Genomic DNA, 23,649 nt, shown 5'->3' with positions numbered 1-23,649 from the left:
AATCTGAGGTGTTATTCAGCCCACAACCTTACAGGCTATGCCAACACAGTTGATACTAATGTATTGGTAGTTTCACAAGATACCACTAAGTTTGCTGGCTTAAAGAAAGTGCCACAACCTCTCCCTTCACCTTTCAAAATAAGAAGTCTGGTTTGAAGTCAAGACCATGGTAATATAGGTCAACATCCTCGAGCAAATAAGATGTGTTTGATTGTATAATATATATAAAAAAATTATATGAAAATATTAGGGGTGGGAATCATCAGAGGTGATTGATATCATGAAACTTAAGTCACGATACAATATAATTAAGTAGTTAAAGGTAAAGCTGTTTACACCTTCAGCAAAATAGACAGTCAAGTGTCAGGTGACTCATTATAATTGTCTCAGTCCAAAAAGGTTTAAGACTGAGAATACAGCAGAAGCACCTGGGCCTCTATAAAATACCGAGAGACCTGTATCACTGCCCTCCTCTATGGGGTATAGTAGTAGCAGACTTATGGCCAAATGATCACTTACCTCTAGACATGCAGTAATGTGTCAGCAGAAGTTGATGGGGACTTCTGAAACTCGGTAAACGTCCTCCCTCTCGGTGTGAGAAGCACCTCCCTGTGTCCTGCACCTCCACCCCTCCCTCCTCTCTCCACCCCTCTCGGTGTTATCCCACCGCTCCACCGGTGCGCTCAAAAGCGGGAGCGCAGACTGAGCAGAGTGGATGCGTGAGAGCTGACAGAGGAGCAGGAGACAGACCAGAGCAAGCTCTTTGCAGTGGCATGTGGATGCAATAAAAAGTAGCCTTCTAGTGCCCCATCAGTGTCCGATCAGAAGATACAAGTATAGAGGAGAGGAGCGGAAGGAAAACGGAGCTCCTGTTCGTCCCCCCGCTTCAGCACCGCAGGGAGGAGACACGCAGAGGAGGAAAGATTCCCCTAAACGCAGTGAAAGCGTCGGATGAGGAGAAGAGGAGAGCGGAGGGCATTGGATAGGTAACAACAAGGAGTGAGTACACACTTACACACAGAAGTTGCTCTCAAACTTATGTCGCAGTTTAAGATTCACCACAGCTGCTCACACTTCAACCTAACATCATTCTGTAAAAAATGTTTTCCATGTCACATTAAAAACACACAACTCAGTAAATATTACATGACATTTTGAAGCTCGTGCAATTTCAGGGCCGGCCCTAGACTTTTGGGGGGCTTTAGCAGGATTTGATTTGGGGTCCCCTCCTCAGTGAAATGTGTTCTCATGGCACTGAACCAACTTGTGAATTGTAAGTATTAGTTAACATGGTTAGTTGTAAATTACCATAGAACTTCAGTTAAAAGCCTAGTCCAAATTAAATGCCTAGTCCCTTTTACTATACATTTTGACAAATAAACGCCTGTCTCAATTAGACGCCTGCTCTGGTTGCCAAGCAGCTCATTTTTTTCCCTATAGAAGTTCTTCGGATGTGTAAAACTGGGTTGTTGGCTACCTCAAATTATGTGTCCATTCCTTGATTACCCTGTAAGTTATTCATATTCCTTTGGTCCATAAGAGTCCTCAGATCAAAAGGGTTTTTCATAAGAATTAATCCAAGTGTGAGTGTGTTTTAACAGGGTAAATTAGTGGTGTGTGTGTGTGTGTGTGTGTGTGTGTGTGTGTGCCAGGTGCTGTAATCCTCGAGTGTTGTAACTCACTCTCTCTGATGTGCTGTCTGTCGGAGCTAGATCAAATGAATGATTCATAATTGATATATTACCTGGAGCCTCATTTTGAAACAAGTAATATGCATACTGGTTTAAATAAACAATTTGATTGTAGTTCCTGATCTTTGCCGAGCAACTGTTTTGTGTGAGAGGAATTAAAGGCCTGTCCCATATACAGGTCTGTTGGTTTCAGTGATTTAAGCAAATAATAGCCTGGGCTATTAATTGAAGTTTTACAGTATGTGTGCTCAAAGGCTAAAGTGAGACCTATTAGCATTTATACTATCATTAAATAGACTCCTCAGAGTGCTCGTTTTGTAAAGGGTGTAAATTATTTACTTAGCCTACCTAAATTGTCCATTTCGCCCGCCTTTAAGCTTTTTGTTTTGTCACAATTTGTCGGCAAAAATGGCACGAAATATTGACGGGTTTCGTTTGGAAGTTCAGTTTTGATTTTGTCTCTTGTTCATTAAAAAAAGTCTGTATAAGAGCAACTGATTACGTTGCTTAATAGGTGCTGGCGGCTCTATGAAAGCTGCTCCACTTGACTCTCCAACTGGTGAGAGCTGAAGGTGTGTGTGTGTGTGTGTTGCTGCATAGTGTGTGTGCGTGAGTGTGTGTGTATGATAGAGAGAGATTGTCTCTGACTCCAGCACCTCTGCTTTCTGCACAGCTGCACCGACTGCATGTTTGTTTCAATCCATTAAATATTTATGCAGCTAAAATATTTCAGCTCGTCACACAGCCAACATAAACAGTTCTTTACAACACCTAAACATCTGTTTCAGTTGTTACACTAACTTATTCTGATATTCTGGTACAAAACTAAATCCATCTCATCTCAGTTTCCTCTGAGATGTGTGTTGTTGTGAGCGAACACAAAAGGAGGTGGAGTGCTTCTATAAGATGACCCTAATCAACGATTATTTCATTTAGGTCACCAGCACATACTCTGTATGTTTTGGTCAAACCCTCATGTGGAAGCTTATCAGCTTGAGTGCTTTCAGTCTTTTTTCATTCTCATCCTAATAGCATTTTGTATGTCCAGTATAAAGGCTGAATCTTTTGAAGAAACAGACATACAGTAAATCAATGCTCGTTGTGGTTTATGTCAGTTTGTGGGTACAGCGTCACCTGTGACCTTGTCGTACAGCAACAGGAATATATTGTGGACTACAGAATTATTTGGAGGGCATATTATTTAGCATAATTTATTTTAATGAGGGGAAAAAAATCACAGTTTTACAATATAATTTGGTGGACCCCAGAAAGATTAGCGGTGCTTTAGGGCACAGATTCAAATTTTCACATCTCTCCTCTGCTCTACTGTCTGAGTGATCATGAACAGACTCCGCCTCCTGACCCTCCTCACCTCCTCTCTGCTGCTCTTTTCTCTCTCCCTCCTCACATACACACATACACACAAGCACACTCATGCACACATAGAAACACACATCCATACTCTGGGCCACAAGGGTGTCCAGGGGTGCCAGTAATATGTGGCTGATTTGTTATCATTACATAAAAAAATCAAACAAACAAGTAGCCCACTTACTAATGTTGTTGGCAAAATTTAAATTTAATTTTTAATCAGTTATTAGCCCCTGTTGTGGAGCACCTGGCACAATCTACTGCAGTAGGGTGTAATACTACGCACACCCAAAGTTAGCAGCTACGTGCCGTCATCTTCACCTTACTGAGATGACACCTTACTGCTCTGGGCTGTTTTAGTTTTGAAAACATAGTTATATGTAGACATTTATATGTTTATGGAAAATATTCATGCACATTTTTACCTGTCATGTAGCAGGAATATGGCTGTGTATGTTCATATACATGGACATACACAGCTGTAAGGAGCACAGTATTTTTTGTTGATAATGTAGAGTTAATCCTTTGTTTACACCGTGGCTCAGAGAAGTGTCTGCTCAGTAATGAAAACGCACTGCAATCAATATACAATAATCATATTATCATTTCAATTTTTCGGCCTAATTTGGCACACAAATCACATTCTCTGCACCTCAGCTCTCTTATGAGCACAGCTGGCGTGTAGCTCACAGCCAGGCCATGTTTCCATATACGAAACACAGCCGTTTATGGGCTTAATGAGTGAATGAATTAATTAAATATTAGAGTAATTTTTGGTATAGGTGTATTTAATAAATAGTTTAATTTAAAACCAATACAGAAGCTACATAAGATATGGAATTAAAAACGTATTTGTCCTTAAAATAAGCTGGTTTATTTTCATAAGAGTGTTCTTGTGTTTCTAGCAAAACCATGTGATAAAAATCATTGTGGCATGTCTTAAGTAACCTTACAGTGAACATGTCATAAATGAATAAAAATAATATACAGGGTCTTCTGATTCTTAATTAGTCTACAAAAGTTCTGCTCAGTCATGATTGTGGTGATTAGCACTGCCCCTTCACAGCAAGAGGGGTCCTGGTTGGATCCCAGGAGGGAGCCCTTCTGTGCGGAGTTTGCATGTGCTCCCTGTGTCAGCGTGGGTTTTCTCCAGGTACTCCAGCTTCCTCCCACAGTCCAAAGACATGCAGGTTAATTGGTGACTCTAAATTGCCCGAAGGTGTGAATGTGAGTTAAAAAAAAAAAGGTGTGAATGTGAGCATGAATGGTTGTCTGTCTCTATGTGTCAGCCCTGTGATAGTCTGGCAACCCGTCCAGGGTGTACCCTGCCTCTTGCCCAATGTCAGCTAATTCTCCTTTACAATGATTCACCACATGATTCTTGCAATCAATTTCAATTTCAATTTATTTGAAGAGGACCATGCATATTAATGAATGATTGGTACAAATACATGACGTCATGTAAATATGCCAGATTTAGCTAGAAGCGTATTTCCATCCGTAGTCCTCACATTAAAAGACAGACAGACATACCATAACAGTTAAATCAACAACATGTAAAGTGCACAACAATATTAGCAGCAGTTATACAGTAGATTCAACAAGGGGCTACAGTAGAGAACTGTATGAGAGGGCTGATCAATAATTCATTCATGGGTGCAGATTTGATGAGTCAATAGCCATCCTTTAAGCTGTTTTTGTTAAAAGTAGTGCGAGTGGGACTGTCTCTGATTGAGGTTGGGAGACCGTTCCAGCCTGCACCGCCCTTTATAGTAAGGGAATTTTGACCTATAGAGGTTCGTCTGGACTGCACCTCGCAGTCCCCTCTGGAGGCAGATCTGGTACTGAGCGTGTTGTCTCTCTGTTTAAAAAAATCCTAGGCACACTCATTCTGCAATTCATTCATTTATTTTCTGTAACTGCTTATCCTGTCATGGGTCGCAGGTGTGCTGGGGCCCATCCCAGCTGACATTGGCTGAGAGGCAGGGTACAGCCTGGACAGGTCACCAGACTATCACAGGGCTGACACATAGAGGAAGCTGGACTACCTGGAGGAAACCCATGCTGATGCAGGGAAAACATGCAAACTCCGCACAGGGGATTCCCCATTCTGGGTTCAAACTAGGAACCCTCTTGCTGTGAGGTGACAATGTTAACCACTGCTCCACCCCTGATGTATATTCTCCGTACATATCCTCTCCATACTTACAGTAACATCAGTCTGATTTCAATGAAACAACCTTTATTGGCAAGGATGTGTATGACAATATTCCCAAAACAAATAAAATTGAGTCTAGAATGAAGACAATCAACGTTCAAGAGAAACTGTCTCCACTAAGATGTCTGTCGTCCCCTCTCTTTGACTGGACACAAATTACATCAGGACTGAATGACAAATGTAAAGCTGGGTTGTCTAATTTTCTTTGGTCATAAAACCTACCAACCTACCTACCACTTGACCTAGTAAACAGAATTTTCATTATAAAACAAAAACCATACCACACTTCCTACACTCGCCTGCTTAAAAGGAATGTAGAGGTAAAATAAGTTCATTCACAAACTACAACACTTCATCGCCCTCGTTCTTTATCCCTCACTGTCTCACCAGACAGATCAACCAGCTCCGTCTTCCTTATTCACCCCTGCTTCCTTATTTTCTTGTCTTTCAAACCACATCCATCCACTTACATTAAAGATGCATAAAACTCTCGTGGCCCTCTTTTCAGTGTACCTTTTATGCTCAGCTACTTACTGTATCTTATAAAAGCACGCACACACATTACACGCCCAAGTGTTGCAGCATGAACGGGAGAAAATGCCTGAGGACTAAATGCTGCTGCTTGATTCATGCTCTCACCAGTGTCAGGATTTAGAGGCCATTTCAAGGCCTCGTCTGTGATTTATTTATAAGGACTTCTAAAATTAACAGCTGAAAGTGTTTGACTGGAGTAAGATCGCAGAGACAGGGAGGGGGAACGTCGTGGAGAAGAAACCTCTCAATGCCATTTTCCCGTTTTTCTCTCACAGTGGCAGCTCCAGACTTATTGGACCCTAAATCCGCCACTCACAACACCAAGCCCCGCCTCTCCTTCTCCACAAAGCCAATCACACTGACTCCCCGGGAGGAGAGTGAGGTGAGAGAAAAAAGAGCCAAGTCCAGATTTTAAAAGTAACTCTTTAAATCTATTTATCCACAAGCTGGTTTTTCCACAGTGGTTGTTTCAGGAGACCTCCTGTATGTATGTGGGTTGATTGCTCAGTTGTAGTGTTTACGTAGGTGGTTGCCACAGTGATGAAATGGAAGACGGTGTCAGCCATCTTTCTTTTGGTGGTTCTGTACCTGGTGATTGGAGCAGCAGTCTTCAGATCCCTGGAGCAGCCTCATGAGAGGTAGGCAGGTTCAATTAATCACTTCCTGTCTGTTTGCCTCACGACCATGAAAGCCATCTATCCATCATCTATTCATCCAGTCATCCATTTATTAGTCCCTCCTCTGTTTCCTCTGAGACATTTCTTCATTGCCCCTGTAACCAGCATGTTTTTAGCTCAGTGTGAGGCAATATGGACGATTTATTATTATATCATTATTGACCACTTTTAAATCTTTATTTTATTGTGAAAATATTGAGAATCTTGTCTTTATTTAGGTTTTTAAGTGTAAATTGATTTGATTTTTAATTGCAATTTTTCACTTCTAAATCTAAAAACCCTTTGACAAAGGTACACAGTTACTAAATGACAATGATTTGTCTAAATACTTTATAAGGAAAAATATTAGTCCACGTGCTGGTGGATTGTGGAGTCAAAAGTATTATAGCCTTCTCTGAACGTATAAAAATGTTTAATGTAAAAATATATTCAAATGTGTGAATGTAAAAATGTTTTCATCAATTAAAATGTTTAAATGTGTAAAAAATATGTGAACAAATAGATTTAATCTTTGAATCCATGAGGCCCTGTGTCCACACAGCATTTTTCTTTAGCAGAAAAGTGCTGGCAGGGCGCTGGGGAGCACTTCATCCCAGCATGTCATTGAAAAAAGTGCTGGTAGCACTTTTTTAATGACATGCTGCACGTGGGTTTTGTTTCTAAGACAATATCTTGAGGCTAACATTAGCCAGGTAGCTAATGCTATATTAACAGAGGGTTGACCACACAGTCAACTTCAAGCTTACAAACCGAACAGTGATAACCAAACACATGCAGTTTAACTAAAACAGCTCAAACTAATTTCCTCATGTGTATGTGTGCGTATGATTCATAGGTACAACTCGTTCGAAATTTGGTTCAGTATTGAGGGAGGCGGATGCAACCGGGAGTCGCGAAACGAGCCAAAACGGTAATGGGGGCAAATGTGTCCCGTATAAGTTTGTGCATTAAAAGTGCTTTTTTTCGCCACTGACCGGTTCAGATCGCCAGTGCTATCTCTGTAAATAGCATACTAAGCATTTCCCTTACCTCTGGGCTGTGTGATGTCACGAGCTTTGCTCCACTGTGCCTGTAGCTCTCTCTACTCGTGGGACAGCCGTTTTCTTGAGGAAGAGGTGTTTTGGGATTGGATGTCTTCTCTTCTTCGGCTGGCAATAGTCATCTTGGGAGAAGCGAGCACTGCAGACCTGATGGTCTGCAAGGCGCAGTGTCTGTGGATCCATTTGTAGCACAACTAGCCACAGCTTCAGCATCTCGCCGTCCGACAAAGGCAGCCTATGAAAGCTGTACGGGGTGTTGCGCGACATCCTGTTCTACCAATTTTAGAACAAGTTGTACCTATGAATCATACGCACACATACACATGGGGAAATAGAGCCCAGGTTGAAAAATACCGAAGTTATCCTTTAACTATCTCTTTAAAACCAGACCAATATTAAGGTTCTCTTTTGAAAGTGCTTATGTTTGGGAAGTACTGAGCATTCCACTGGATAAACGATACTTGGATTTTACTGCACAGGATGTGTCAGAGTTTATGAATACGTAAATATGTTTTCCGTGGAGGCATGTGAGAAAAACAGTGTTTTCTTCAAGAACTGTAGATAACACAAAATAATTTATTGATTCACAAATGGTCCTTTTTGGGGGGAAGTTTTCATTTAAGTAATACCACTGTAGTAGAAAAAACAAACATTGAACTCCACTGCAGTATAGACGTGAACCTGCTAGTTTGCTTTCACTGAATGTCTTAAAGCCAAAATTTCACACGTCTAGTACTTTTCACACAATTTAAACAAAATCAGCACTTTTAAGTGAAGGAGAATTTTCTGTACAGCCATCAATTATTGACACTAACTGTTTTGAATTATGAGTTTTGAGAAGGGAGGACTGTATCACAGTTAAGCCTCACATACTTCATCTCCTTTCTCTCTCCTAGCGCCCAGCGTTTGGCCATCCTGTCCCAGAAGCTGGAGTTCCTATCTAGACACTCCTGTGTCAACCAGACCCAGCTGGAGGAGCTGGTTAAGGTGAGCCTTATTTCATATCCATGGGTGGTTTATGAGACAATGGGCCCCTGGGCACAGACATGCAAAGGGCCCCACCACCTCTCCTACAAAGGAGGAAGATACTCAGACTTGGTGGTAGTTTTGCATCTCTTTGTCATCATTTTGTGTCTCCTTGTGGTTGTTTTGTGTTTTTTTGTTGTCATTTATGTCTCTTTTGAGTGGTTTTGTGTCTTGGTGCAGTGGTTCCCAACTGTTGGCTCAGTCCAAAAGTGGGTCACGGGTTCATTCTGAATGCAAGTGACTCACAAACATGTCAAGTTTTTAAAAAAACACACTTTATTTTTAAGTACAGTGAATTTCCAGCACAGAGCTTTTATTTTGAAGTGCCACGTCCTGCTGTAGAGTGAGTGAATAATGGACAGCTACTTGACAGAGACACAAAACTAGCTTGACAATATGGCCAAATGCAAGTATGACACTGAATGTATTAAACTGCATGGGCTTTGAACTAATGACCAAGAAGAAATCTGGACCCTTTGGCTGGACCAGCTGGGAACCACTGTATTAGTGGTTGTGTTGCCCATTTTCGTGGTTATTTTTTGTGTCTTTTTGTGGTTCCTTTGCATCGCTTTGTGGTTATTTTGACATTTTGAATCAGCACACTAAGCACGAACTACACACTGAGAGTATAAATGAAACACACTTGCTTTTTCTCTTACAGGGCACAGCAGTTTGCCATATGGTTTTGTCATACATGTAGTAAACACTTATACACACAGGTATCCAAATGTGTAAAGTATAGATGTTTATTCCAACATAACACACTATCAATACAAATAATGTAAGTAAACTCATTATTTTTCACATGTTATTAGTATGGAAAGGTAATTAGCAAAATGGTGTAGCAATGTAGAGATCAATGCTCACAGTTTTGCTAGAAGTTTGTTATCAAACTGCAAACTGAGTGTGAAGCAGAGAACGTGCATTCCGTGCGGCACGCTTGGTACGTGCGTTGGCTGCAAATGTTATGTAATGGTTTCAGAGACAGTGCTTTAATAATTACTGTAAGTGTATAAGCACTCAGGAAAAACTTTGAGTAATGTGTGTAGTGTACTCAGTTGTAATTGAGCTCAGCGGCGGTGCTTTCAGCACCATGGACAGCTCATGCTGCTTCACAGAAGTAGAAGGAAGAACTGTGGCTGTCTTTGTTTTTGTTAGTCTGGTCCTGCTCCCATTCCTGAACTGTAAAACCCTTCAGGGACTCGTGCATTCACCTTAATGCACTCTCTTTGACAGCACCCGATTTTCACCTCGCACACAGTCGTCTTAAGTTTTAAATATTTTCATCTTTAATTCATGAGACAGGCAGGCACACAAACACACATTCCTGCCTGCACTGCCAGAAGAAACACAAGGCTCCAAAGCACCTGCTTAAATGTTTCATAGTAATGTTATTTACTGCAGCAAGAAAGTTACAATGTGTGTGTTTTAACCAGAATTTAAGAGTGTCTGCTGGCTTTGATAACTGTTAATCTGAGCACAAATCTCTCTCCCCCCCTCCAGCAAGTTGTGTCTGCTATCCGTTCAGGAGTGAACCCTGCAGGGACGCTGACCAACCACAGCAGCCTGTGGGACCTGAGCTCTGCCTTCTTCTTCGCTGGGACTGTCATCACCACCATCGGTAGGACACACACACACTAAAAGTTTGCAGCTTTAACATTGCACTTGATAAGAGCATGGATGTGAATGACATGCTACATTTGGCTGTCATAGTAAGATCCTGTGATTTGACTCTGAAGGAGGATATAGCCAAAGTTTTTATGAAGCAATTTGAGGAGCATTTGAGGATTGACATTATATCGATATGGCACACTGATTAACAAGAACATCAAAAAATGTCACTTCATATCAAAAGGGTGCCGACCCCTGATTTAGACCATCATAAGTACAGGCAAATTAGATTTTCTGGTGTGAATGTTTATTTGTCTGATGTGTCACCCTCCTAATTATGTTTAATGACATAAATTCAAATAATTTCAAGTCATTTCAGGTTAGTAAATGTTTATGTATGCACACACTCCTCAGAATAAACCTGTAATAGCCACTTATGTAACCTGCTGCTGTGAGAAGTGGAGCGGTCACTGACTCTGTGTCTCCTTCCTGGATATAATCAAACTAGTACTCAGTTATGTTTCCATTCATTTACAGTGTGTGCATGATTTGATTATAAAAGTTACGTAACACATATAAACACAAGCAGACAAACAGTGTTTCATCTCACCTGTTGCTTTGTTATATTCGAGTATGTGATCACATGGCTTACTTTGCTGTGGACACTGAATTATTAATCGGTAGTTTCATTAACTACGATGAATGTTTTCACTGTTGTGGGGGTATAAAATGATGATATATATGTTCTCAGTCTCATAGGTGTAGATTTTGGGGGTGGTAGTTGGACACGTCCCTCTCAATATTAGAATATATGCTTTTGACCCCCAGTATAGCAGCATTAAAGTAGCAGAGGTCTTTCATTCTGACAAAAGTGAAGACATTCGCATCATAAGTTGATGTGACAAAAGGAGCAAATTGGTGCATAAAGCTGGAAATTAAGTGTTTAATGCTCAACTTTTTCTGGCAGAGGAGCCCCAACCCTGTTTCATATGCCTCCTCTCTGTCACTGAAACAAAATCTACACCCTTGCTCAGTCTGTTATTTCTTTCTGTCCTCTCTGCAGGTTTTGGGAACATCTCTCCCCACACAGAATGTGGAAGGATCTTTTGTATCATCTATGCGTTGCTGGGGATACCTCTGTTCGGCTTCCTGTTGGCTGGTGTAGGAGATCAGTTCGGCACCATATTCGGCAAGGGAATCGCCAGAGTGGAGAAAATGTTTGTGGTGAGTCTGGAGTAACATACAAACACGTAGGGTGAACAGATGCGCAGATACTTCACCTCACAGGAGAAGTCATATAAGTTTATAGTCTGCAGGCGGAGAGTCTGTATAAGCTCCCCTGAATAATTTACATCAAAGCACTCTGGACAGTTTCCTCACCCACAGCTTTTAGATCATATTTACAAAAGGCAGACATCTGATTTAACTACCAGGTTATGTACTGATCCTGCTTAATTTTCTGGTGGGAAATCATTTGAGTTGTTTATTAGAGAAATCAATTCAATTCAAGCCATGAAAAAAAACACCTGCTACAAAACGCAAAAAACCCCCATTGTAACCCACCTGTTTTCACTTGCTTTTAATTCAGTCTAAGGCTGCTCTGTGGATTTTGTAAAGTCTCCCCTTAAATAATTTCTAATGTCCTCTCACTGTTTTTTAAAAATCTGTTGTCGCCTTTAAAGCTGGTTGTAAAGCCACACAACAGTAGGCTGGTCTTTAATCAGCTGACGTCAGGACTCAAACAGAGCGTATAAAGTCTCTCAGTCTTGGGTCCAAACTCAATGATGCTGTTGTTGAACGATGCATTTTCAGGTTGATTTATTTATTTGTCAAACTGTCTGAATCTTTCGTTAAAGACAGTATAACGAAGATGAGATGGATCAGGCTAAAGGTGAGGCCCCAGTATTAACGCGTTGTAACGAGCCTCCAGATCCTAATAAGAGAGACAAAGTTTGTTAGTTCTTAAAGCCGAAGCTGCTGTGATTACTTTGCTTACTAGTCTTGAATGAAAGGAGCAGAAATCTGAATCCAGACTGTGTAATTCAGAATGATTTGCTCGTCGAGCCGCTCTCAGGGCACCCAAGGGACTCTGTAATGAATATTATGATTACGGCTGAGGACAGAGGACAAAAGTTCATTGTGTAATTTTGTGTTTGTGTGCATGTTTGTCAAAGCCTTATTGCTCTGTGCCCAGACCGTGTGGCACGGCAGCATTATCCTCACTGAATACTGTAAACGTCTTTTCTTTTCAACTGCACCCAGGGGACCAATTTGTGGAATAATGCTATTACGGCCTGCAGCATCTGTCTGTTTTACCATTTCACTTCAGAAACAGTTGTCGGTCATTCTTCCACTTTGGGCCAGACTGAAATATCTCAATGACTATTGGATGGATTGCTTTAGAATTTGTGCAAACGTTCGTGCTCCTGAGAGGATTAATACTACTGATTTTGGTGATACTCTGATGTTTTCTTTGTGTTTTGAGTTAAATGTCTGAACAATTATTGGATGAAAATTTGGCAAGTCCATCTTAGGATGAACTTGATTATAATCACTTTGGTGACCCTCTTGACCTTTCAGTTAGCGCCATTTAGTGTGGTGATTTGATTATCAGATCAAATAGCAAAACTCATGACATTCAAATCTGTCTCAGCTATACTTTGTGTTTAATGCTAAATAGCAAATGTTAGCATGCTAAAGCAGGATGGTGAAAATGTTAAACATTATACCTGCTAAACATAATTATGTTAGCATTGTAAGTTAGTATTCTGATATTAGCAATCCTCACAGAGCCGTTAGCATGACTGTAAACTCTTGGACCCACACACATGCCACATCTCTTACCATCTGGAAAATGTGGGTGCTGCTCTTGTGCCAGGTTGAGGGAGTTCCAGGGGTCCTCAGAAACATGAGGAATAGTTTATTTCCACAATTCAATTCATTATAGAAGTGAGCCTGATGTGAGTAAGAGTTGTAAGAGTGACTATTCTGATCAAAGGTTTCACTTCCTCCACAGCCATCTCCTCAATTGTAGTTGACAATGGTCTTTATCATATCTAACAACCAAAATCTTTTCAGGTGGATGTGCCTGAAGCAAAATTTTATCAAGTGGAGTCAGACGGATCTAATGTGCATCAATTTAGTCGTTCTTGACATGAAAAAGGTTGAGTACCATAGGAATGACCCCAGCAAGGGACGTATTTTGGCATAAAAATATATATTGGATCTGGTTTCTCTATGCCAAAGAGGCAAATAATTAGGCTTTACAGTACAGCTTTGTCCCACTCACATCCAAAGATCTTTAACAAATGATAAACACTGAGGACAAAAGCTTCATGTACGTTTGCAATGATGGCAAACAGACCAAACAGATCAGATCTCTATAGAAGTTGTAAAGGTGCCTGTTGCATCATATTACTCATTTCATCTTCCCCTCTCTGTCTCCTGCAGCACTGGAACATCACTCAGACAAAGATCCGGGTCATCTCCACCCTTCTGTTTGTGCTGTTCGGCTGCCTGCTGTTTGTGGCGCTCCCAGCAGCCATCTTTAAACACATCGAGGGCTGGTCTGCGCTGGAGTCTCTGTACTTTGTGGTCATCACCCTGACCACCATAGGATTTGGAGACTTTGTGGCAGGTACAAACACAAAGCCGGTGATTGAATGTGAGCACAGACGGACATGTTAAACCTGTTTGTCTCTCTGCGTCATGCCTGTACGTCTCACCCAGTCACTGTTTCTGTCTCCGTGTGTATAGGTGGCTCAGAAATAGAGTACTTAGATTACTATAAACCAGTTGTATGGTTCTGGATTCTGGTGGGACTTGCCTACTTTGCTGCCATCCTCAGCATGATAGGAGACTGGTTCAGAGTCATCTCCAAGAGGACGAAAGAAGAGGTATGAGACTCCTTCATTCATCGCCTCCTTCGTATTTTCTTTTGCAACGTCCTTTTGTCACTTGTCGCTTTTTCTCCCGACCTGTTAATCTATCAGTGCAAACGTTTCCACCCTCTCTGTCTCTTTAAGTACAGTGACACACAGGTTATTCCTCCTACCCGGTTGCAGTGCCATGCCTCTGCCTCAACTTTTGCCCTCAGCTTAACTTCATTTCAATGATAAGACTGTTTTCTAATCCAATCCACCGTCTGCCGCCCAAACACATAAACACTTAAGTCTTATGCCATTACCATGAGCATCTCCAGAGGGAGCGTGAGAAAGAGGTCATTTGGACGATGTGTGATGATGTCCCTATCAGAAAATCTATCTAGGAGTGTGTGTGCTCTGAATATAGCACAAGTTATGCAAATACATTGTTTCTAGGGGGGAACATCTGTGAGTTTTCGCAGGCACTCTTAATTGAAACTCTGGCAGAATAATACAGGTGATACTTTCCTTGTAAGTAGAGTTCACAGGTGTTTATGTTTTAGTGAGAGGTGAATGTGAATAAAGATTCAGTCACAGTTCTTAACTAAGAAACACTTTCTCATAGAAGAGCTTCAGGGAACAAGGTTTGACAAGAACAGGCTGACATGACATGGTGTGCCCGTTAGTTAAACATAATTAGTTGAGTGATATTGGTTTGCAACTGCTCAGTGATGGTGTATGATGCATTGTATGCTTGTGTGTGTGTGTGTGTGTGTGTGTGTGTGTGTGTGTGTGTGTGTGTGTGTGTTCATCAGTGCTCCCCATGCGTTCTCTTGCTGAAGTCCTGCTGTGATACCTCATCATCTTACTGGCCTGTAAAAGTGTGTGTGTGTGTGTGTGTGTGTGTGTGTGTGTGTGTGTGTGTGGTTATCGTGAGGCAGAACTAGAGGCAATATTTGAAGTGTGTTTTCATCGCACTGAGTCCTTTGTTGCCCTGAGGTGAGACCTGAATGGCTGCTGTCCCATTTTAATGAGATATAGACCCAAAACTGAAGCATGTGTCCCATTGAGTCATTTAATTATCCTGGTCAACAGGTTTTTTGCTTCAGCTCTTCCTTTCTGTGTGTCAGTCTGCCTTTTTCTTTTTTGTCCCCGTGCTCATCTGCTAGTGGTTTGTCAGCCTGCTGTTATTGTGGTTTTTAGAGGAAGACGTGGATTTACTTGCTGTTTCATTAGGAATTAAATCAGAAGCAATACTGGGAAACCTGACTGTATTCATTAGTAGTAACTGGTCTGTCATTGTGCCCTAGGTGTCTTTATACTGTTTTTAACATTCGTAGAAAAGGTACAAACCATACTGTACAGTTCGCCTTCAGCTGTTCTCTCCTGTTACCTGTACTTAAAATGTCAGGGGTAAAAACATTTAGTGATAACGCAGATCCTTTTTATTGAGGCGTTTCATAGCCTTGCGTCACAGTTGTTAAACTGAGTAAAAAACAATACAATGTAGGGAGTAAAACTGTTTTCACTGAGTGAGGTGTTTCATTCATTTAGATTCAGTGTGACAGGACACTCAGTTCCTGAAGAATATAGAGTTGTCTACCTAAGGTCATTTTTAATATTCAAATATTTCAGTTTTCAGATGATTAATAAGCATCAATGAGCTCTCTTCAACATAATGAACGTCTCTGCTGTACATACTAATGCTATTTTGTTGTTTTAAGGTGTACTCAGCTGTGTGTGAGTGTGAGGGTGTGTGTGTGTGCGTCACATTTTCCATGGCTGATTAATACTCTGTGCAGTCCTGTCTAGTTGCAGATACATTGTTTCAATGTAATTGAGTTGACTTCCTGGTCAGTGACGTCCTCACTCCCTGTTTCTCTCTCGCTCGATATTTTCTCTTTCAAACAAAAAAATGTCACAAACTGGTTCACTGAATGTGACAAGCAGGGAGTCCACACAAAATATTAACTTAAAACAACCATAGTTTATCAAACTATGACTAACTCAAGTGAACAATGGAGAGTGTAGATCAGCAAAGTCAGTAATGAAAGCATGGATCATGCATGGATGTGTGTCAGGTGTGCTGAGGAGGTGTTAAATGTTCAAAACCAAAAAGGCAATGATGCAGGGTACATGTCTGCTGCAGCAAAGGAGAGCAAGTTAACACATGGGGAAGCTTTCATAGCTGGCAAGGCCTAGGTGAGCTTAATCAAGCCAATGATCCCCCCATGTTAGCAGCACCGTGATGCAAACACACGAGGCCCCTCAGCAGCTAACCCAGAGTGGGCCCCTTCCTGCAGCACACTGCAGGTGATACTTATCATCTTTCATAGTGAGGATACTCATCATTTTACACGCACAACGATCACTTTAGATCACTGGACACAGATCACTGTGCTGAGTAACTGTTGGAGCTTTTTAAACATGACAAACTATAAAGTGTCACAACTGCTGTTAAGCTGTCAGGAGCACACCAGGTCTCCTTTACCTGATGCTGAAGCTGTTGGGGCACATGGTGGTCTCTCTTTAATCTGATGTTAACAGTACTGTGGTCTTTGCCTTATATAGCCCATTCTTCCTGTCGATCACTGTCTTTACAATCCCTGTTTTATTTCATTTCATGTTACTGACAGTGTCATGAAAACAGGAATTATTTGCTCAGCAGTGTGTAAGACAGTTTCAAGAATCCAACCTGCCATCCATGTGTATCCTCTGTGCTCTCTGCTTACTTCACTCTCTGTGCCTGTCATTGCAGGTAGGAGAGATCCGAGCTCATGCTGCAGAGTGGACGGCCAACGTCTCAGCAGAGTTCAAAGAAACACGGCGACGTGTTAGTGTTGAGATCTACGATAAGTTCCAGCGTGCCACCTCGATTAAACGCAAACTGTCCTCTGACTTGGGATCCAGTCCTGGCCCTGAGCTCACTCTGCCGAAGAGGACCGTGTTGGTCAATTTCAACGATGAACGAGACAGAAACGAGAGGGAGGCTGGGCAGCAGGGCCTTGTGACATCTCCGTCTAGAAATGGCGGTTTGCTCATCAACGGTTTGGACCCAGAGAGAGGAGACAACTCAGTCACTGAACACCTCAAGTAGAAAGAAGACAATCAACACCTCTCAAGATCTTTCCAGTCGTCATCATAGGAGGCATCAGTGCTGAGAATTAAGTTTTTTATTCACAAAGGAAATAATAATGAGAACATGGTACTTTGTGACCCCAGCAGGGACACCATCACCCTGCAGGGATGTAAGCCTTGTTAAAAAATACCTTGGATTTTTGACAACGGGACACTTGTCACCACCCTCACCCTGCCAGTGAAACAAAGAGCAAGAAGAAGAACATCCAGAATATGAACTGTTCTTGTTGAAAAAATGCATTTACTGGGTGTCTGTCAACTAAACCTCACTCAGATCTTGGAGTAAAGCAAAGTCATCCATAGATGAAGATTCAGGATCGGTTAAAAATGTTCTGAAGGTCAAAGGAAATTGACATTTCCACACACTGCATACATAAAATTACAGCATTCGGTGAACTAATATGCTCATAGTGCCTGTCTGTGTTTGCAGCAACCCTGTATTTTACATTTTAGACAATTTATGATACATATTATGACACAGATTTACAACTTATGAACAGTTTTCTTTTAATTTAATTTTCTTTCTTGATTAGACAGTTGATAGTATAGAGGCAGACAAGAGCCATGGGGGGCCATAGAGAAAGAGGGGGATGTGGCATGTAACAGAGGTCCTCGGCTGTGATCAAACCTTGGACGGTGCAGTTATATGGTGTTTGGCTTTACCCCTCAGCCATGTTTTTAAGAAAGACATCGCTGTCTGCCTTTTGAATGCAGAATGACACTGACAATCACAGAAGACTGAACTGAAACAATAAATGACATGTAAGAGATGATACTTGTATGGTTTACAGATCCTCGTACTCAATGGTTCCATCAAATTAGCACCCACGGATGTTGTAACATACTTAATGTTAAGTTACATAGGTTAGGTTTTGGAAAGTAGTTACATAGGTAATGGTTAGGAAAAGAAACATGGTGATGGCTGAGCTTAATTTAAAACACTTTTGACTTGGTTTCACTTGGGACACAAACACTGCTCTCCTGGGGGAAAGTCCTGTGTTGTTTGACCACATCCACCATCCCAATCTGCATCCTTACACAGAATTTTTGTCTTTAAATGACTTCCTTCTTTACTCCTGTGAGCACATTAGTCACGTGATTGCAGCATTGACGATTACGTTGGTTTAAAAGATGATTTTTTTTGGCTTTTTGCCTTTATTAGATAAGACAGTCTAAGTGCGACGGGGGAGAGAGGGGTGATGGCATGCAGCAGGGGGACACAGACTGGAATTGAGCCTGCATGTGTGCCGCTGTAGCAAGGACATTGCCTTAGTATATGGGACACCTACTCTACCCACTAAGCACCCCGATTATATGGGTTTTAGATGAATTACTGGCTTGTGATTACGTGGGTTATATACAAATTGTGGCGCAGTACTTTTCGTAGGAATACATACAAAGAGTGCATGACAACAGCCTGACATGGAGGGATGTGATATCAGATTTGTAAAAATTACAGAAGATGATGAACTTCAAGATGGAGGCCTTTGAAGCAGAGAGACGGATATTATGCTACATGACTGTTAAGAATGTAAAGACGTTGAGATGGTGAGATATGATTGTTGTTTGAACTACATGAGATGAAGCAGTGTGCTACTGAACTACAAAGATGGAGGACTGTGATGTTGATCAATATGCAAACTCTGAACAAAGTGAATCTCTACATTGAGCTCATATTCAAGACATATTTATCTGATTTCCAACCTGGGAGAAGTTGATAACTTACCAGAGAGAAATTTCACTCATGAACCAAAACTGTAATCAACTGAATGTATTCTGGAATCTAGAGGGTTTCTTTCTGGTTTCGTGATGCCCATTTTAGAGAGTAACTTAAAGATACACTATGCAGGACTTTCCTAAAAAAGTGTATGAACTCACACGGAAGTGATCCCTCTCAGTCATCACTCATGACCCACTACAGGAGTGTGGCGGTGTGTTGTTATGCCCACTGTCTGTACTTTCCTTATTTTCTTCTTACCTTCTGTGTTAGGAAAACTTATGGGCGTGTTCTCCCATAGCACTCGGGTGCAGCTGGGGCTTTGTAAACAGGTAGCAATCAGGCATACAGGGCACAGCCCCCCTCAATATCAACAACATGTGCATTGGTAACATGAAATTAACAGGATGCACCAGGATGCTGGAAATTTAGTGTTTGATGTATCATATGTCATATGTCTCTACCTTGTCTTTAAACAGGAGGATGTGTAGCTTCTGATCAGAGCCAATGATTTAAAGAGTTTGACCAATGTGGTTTCCAGTCATGTTGGTCCTACAGTCCTGTTGTTTGGACTGTAGTTAAGTCTTTACTCTAAGTTTCTTTAGATTTTTTTTTACTATGTCTTCATCACATCATTTTGGTTTTGAATGCCACCAGCTTTTCTTATTTTTACAGAAGAGGAATGAGTGTGTCAGTCTGACTCTGGATGTAGTTTACAAAGAAATTGTGCTGAATGTCATTTTATGAGGAGATGTGTCAAACCATTGCTGTGCCTTAAACTCTTTACTCCGCCAAGCACAACACACTGTGAGGTGGACAGCTGATGTAACAAGTGTTCATGCTTATTCATGTGTTATCAGTGACAATGTTGTTTACTTACACTGCTGAAAACTCGGTGTGCTGGGGTTTATCCTGGTTAACAAACTTAAGTTAGCTGTCCCACTGGCCTGGCTGTATTTTCTATAGTAATATAATTTATATGGCTCAGTGGATTAAATAAGAAAACTTGATTCTAGGTTCGACTGTTTTATCTGTTTTAGTGGCTGAGGGCTCATGTTCACATATTGTGTTTCTATTTACTCTCTGCTGACAAACCTGAAGCTGCTATTCTCTAGTAGCACAATGAGGTGTGACGTATATTCATTTTACAGATTTCATGTCTATTTACTTCCGGTCAGCTCTACAGTAATGTAACATTCGCCTCCGACCTTAGTGATCATATTGACAATAATGTTTTTAAATAAAGCGGTTACCCAGTTAGCAAGCTTAACTGGCTACTAAAATGAAGAGAGCATCATTAAGTTTACTAGGTGGGCAGTCAACTCTGTAGAGCTTTGGTGCTCACTTTTGCATAACAGAGTATGTCCATAAATTTAAATTTAAAGTGCAGAGTGTAAAAAAGAGCCATAGCTGCCTAATGTTAGCTTAACTCCAAAAATCGGGCTAGGTTTGTTACTCTGAATGACTGACGTAACGGTTACCTTCTCAGACACTGAGATGATTATCGAGATGATCAAAATCACTTTACAAAAACAAACAGTAAATATGTTATTGAAATACTAATTGACTGACATACAACGTCTTTCAAAAGCCAGCAGTAAACTCCATAGAGCTGACCGCCCAGCGTTTAGGCAATGGTTTTATTTTACACACGGTGCTTTAAAGAGCTGAAAAAAAAAAAGATTGACTGACGTACACTGTCTTGAGAGAGCGAACAGTAAAGCTCCACGGGACAGAGTTTATCTAAGTTAAGGATGAAATAGAACTGTGATCACTAAGGTTAGAGGTGAAGATAACCTTACTGTAGAGTTGACAAGAAGTAAACAGACATTACGTTCGTAAAAGGTATACATCACACCATATTGTGCAAGTAGAGAATAATGTAACGCAATGAATTCCTTCTCTGTGTGATGCTGGCAAATGAAATGTATCTAAACTCTATAGATGGATAATGCCATCCCAATCTTAGGTGTCACCGTGGATGCTTAATGCCCACCCTCTGGTTCCCCCCAGGGTTAATGCCATTAGCTCAGTCAGCACTGTTGCCGTTGTTTGCACTGTTTGTGCTGTTACCAGCGTCAGCTGCTAGCCGCTGGCTCAGCCACATCCATGTTGAAAGCCGTGTGCAAACAATCGTGGACTCTGAATCATAGATATACTCTGAATGTTGTTTACAGCTCCTTTAAGAGTACGAGTGGAAACATCATTCCTTTGTGTTTACATCGTTGATGGTTTGAGTTACAGATGTGAATTTGCACATTGACATGTCAGTATATTGATGTTATACAATATAAATTCAGTTTGACTGCATAGCTTTCACTCCCTCTCGGTCTGTCTCTCACATACTCACACAATGAGGGTTATCTTCCATTTGCGTACGCCTGCCATTGAAAATGCACTTTGATTTAAAAGCCTTTGAACAAAACAACATGCCATCCACTCCATCCAATCCTAAGGCGTTGACTTAGTTGTTGGTATGGCATCAACAACAACTACACAGTTTAACACACAAACCTTTCTCTCTAATGATCTAAGCAAGAGAATTTAACCCTCAGAGTGTTACCCACATACACAAGGAGTATGTACCATTTTATATCTGATGGCTAGACCAGGTCAACAACTTAACGAAATGAGTCACAATGAGAATTTACAAAGAGGGTTTTGAAGCAATGTAGTGGATATAATGACAAAGAAAACTAGAAATATGTCTATGGCGCAGCTTGTAGTTTGACACCAACAATACAACAGCAGGTTGAGAACAGCAGGTAAAAATCACAATGAATCAGAAAACTTGCTGCAAGAATTCAGTACAGATTCAATTATTTGATCTTTTTCCAGTTCTGATCGACTTGTATCTGTGAGAAATTACGCTTTACTTCTACTGGATGCTCTGATGGGTCTTTAAGGACCCCACTGGACGTTAAAAAGGGTGATGGTGCAGCAGGAGAGTCCTGTAGATGTTTTTGACTTGTACCATGGCAGACTATAGCAGTCTGTATGAGTCAGTACTAACACTGAATGGAAACAGTAGTGGCGTTACACTGTGTAGTAGCTCGTTGGTCTTTGCCTTCTTCCTGTTAGCAAACATATGACATTGTTACACAATCATCCTTTTTTAGCTGTGCTAAAATGAAACTAACTTTTTTTTTCTGTTAGTGTGCTGAATATGTTGATGCTTTTTATGATGATGAAAGCTGTATTTTTCTAAACTGTATGTTTGTGCTTACAGATGTGAGTCTGGCAGAACACATTGTAATAATAATAATACTGTCTGTAGAGCTAATCCAAACACAATGTAACAAAGACTTTTGTACGATATCTGACTTTAAAATATACAAGATTTTAATAATTTCTCTGTTTGCTGTGTTATTCAAAGTGTTCGACCTCTGCTGTTGGTTCTGTATATCCAGAGGAAGAATACACGTCTTATGATCAGTCAGTAATGTCAGTCAGTAACTGCTGCCGTCCTCACAGAAATTCCCAAACAAAATATAACAGAAGCTCTTCCATCTCCATAACACAAAAGTTTAAACTTAATAGGTGTTGTATTACATCATGTTTCAGCCATGATAGAAAACTTTCTAAATTACTCATATAGTACAGTATGTACATCACTTAATGCGTCAGTGCTGCAGAATTACTGCTAACATGTGCAACACCTGCAGGGGAACACTACCTAAATAAAGAATTCCAATATGTTATTGTTGTTGGCAGAGGAATGTTCAATTAATATTTGTGAACATGAGCTATTCTCTCACTCTATCTAGCCAGAAACCAGAGAAGTAAGTCTCAAAATTATGATGTCATAGGGTATAAAATCTGGAGCTGCTCCATGGACAGTGAATGGGAAACTGATTTTGTGGACACACAGAATGTTTGTTTTCTTTTTTTATATTATTTTCCCCTATGACATCACAAAATTTTAGCAGCAGTTTTGGGATTTGTGAGAGTTGTTCATGTTTACTAACATTTTTGGACAGTCTCAGACCATAGGAATAACGTGCATGAATTTTGAAAATGAGTATAGTTTCCCATTTAATTCATTAACACCAGATTAAAAGCAATGTTTGATTACTGGTTTAAAGTTTCAATTCTGTTGTAACTCTAAGTCCACCCAGCATTACTGATGGGTTGTACATGTATAACCCACCCAACGGTGATGTCACAGTGTACAGAAACATCCTGGAGTACACTTCTACATCACTGAAGCAAAGGGAGTAGTTGAAAGAAAATCAAATTGTTCAATTGACTGTTCAATTGCTCTAAGAGACATGAATGAATTACTGAATGGGCCTACTAGACACAGGCCCAGGGGCCCAAAGTGTCAGAGGGCCACGTGGCCTTCATTTGCAAAATGTCACTCAAATTAACAAATACAGACCAAGTACAGTCAAAATGACCACAAAGAGATGCAAAGGAACTGCAAAGATGCACAAAATAACTACAAAAACAGGCAAAAACAACCACAAAGGGACACAAAATTACCTCAAAGACAGCAGCTATAAAGAGATTCAAAACTACCACAGAGTCTGTGTGTCTTGCTCCTATGTAGGAGAGATGGTGGGGCCCTTTGCATCTCTGTGCCCAGGGGCCCATAGACTTATAATCCGCCCATGCTTAGAGATGTAAGGCAGGCAGACATACTGCGTGCAGTGAGAGGGACAGGTGCATGTTGATGTTCTGAAAAAAAAAACTGGAAGTTCATTACTGTGGCCTGATTCGGCGTGGTCAACAGTTTGAGCTGCAGCAGAGGCTGTGACACA

At 40.9% G+C, this 23,649-nt stretch overlaps 1 protein-coding gene across 1 annotated transcript; it reads left to right on the top strand.

Moving 5' to 3' along the window:
* Positions 1-684: 684 nt before the first annotated feature.
* LOC125881588 (potassium channel subfamily K member 2-like) lies at positions 685-22,202 on the top strand. The gene is made up of 9 exons (XM_049564776.1): positions 685-999; positions 6,090-6,196; positions 6,340-6,452; positions 8,428-8,518; positions 10,061-10,178; positions 11,232-11,392; positions 13,619-13,805; positions 13,925-14,064; positions 16,790-22,202. Coding segments are annotated over exons 1-9 (1,257 nt in total). The 5' UTR covers positions 685-998; the 3' UTR covers positions 17,129-22,202.
* Positions 22,203-23,649: the final 1,447 nt, after the last annotated feature.

This window comes from Epinephelus fuscoguttatus, linkage group LG2, assembly GCF_011397635.1.
Source record: "Epinephelus fuscoguttatus linkage group LG2, E.fuscoguttatus.final_Chr_v1".
NCBI classification, from domain to species: domain Eukaryota; kingdom Metazoa; phylum Chordata; class Actinopteri; order Perciformes; family Serranidae; genus Epinephelus; species Epinephelus fuscoguttatus.
This window is presented reverse-complemented; position numbering and strand designations above follow the sequence as displayed.

Excerpts from the sequence above, each read along its gene's own strand:
- LOC125881588 (XM_049564776.1), top strand. Across the intron at positions 6,197-6,339 it reads CTCCCCGGGAGGAGAGTGAG|GTGGTTGCCACAGTGATGAA; the intron begins GTGAGAGAAAAA and ends GTGTTTACGTAG. Across the intron at positions 13,806-13,924 it reads ATTTGGAGACTTTGTGGCAG|GTGGCTCAGAAATAGAGTAC; the intron begins GTACAAACACAA and ends CCGTGTGTATAG.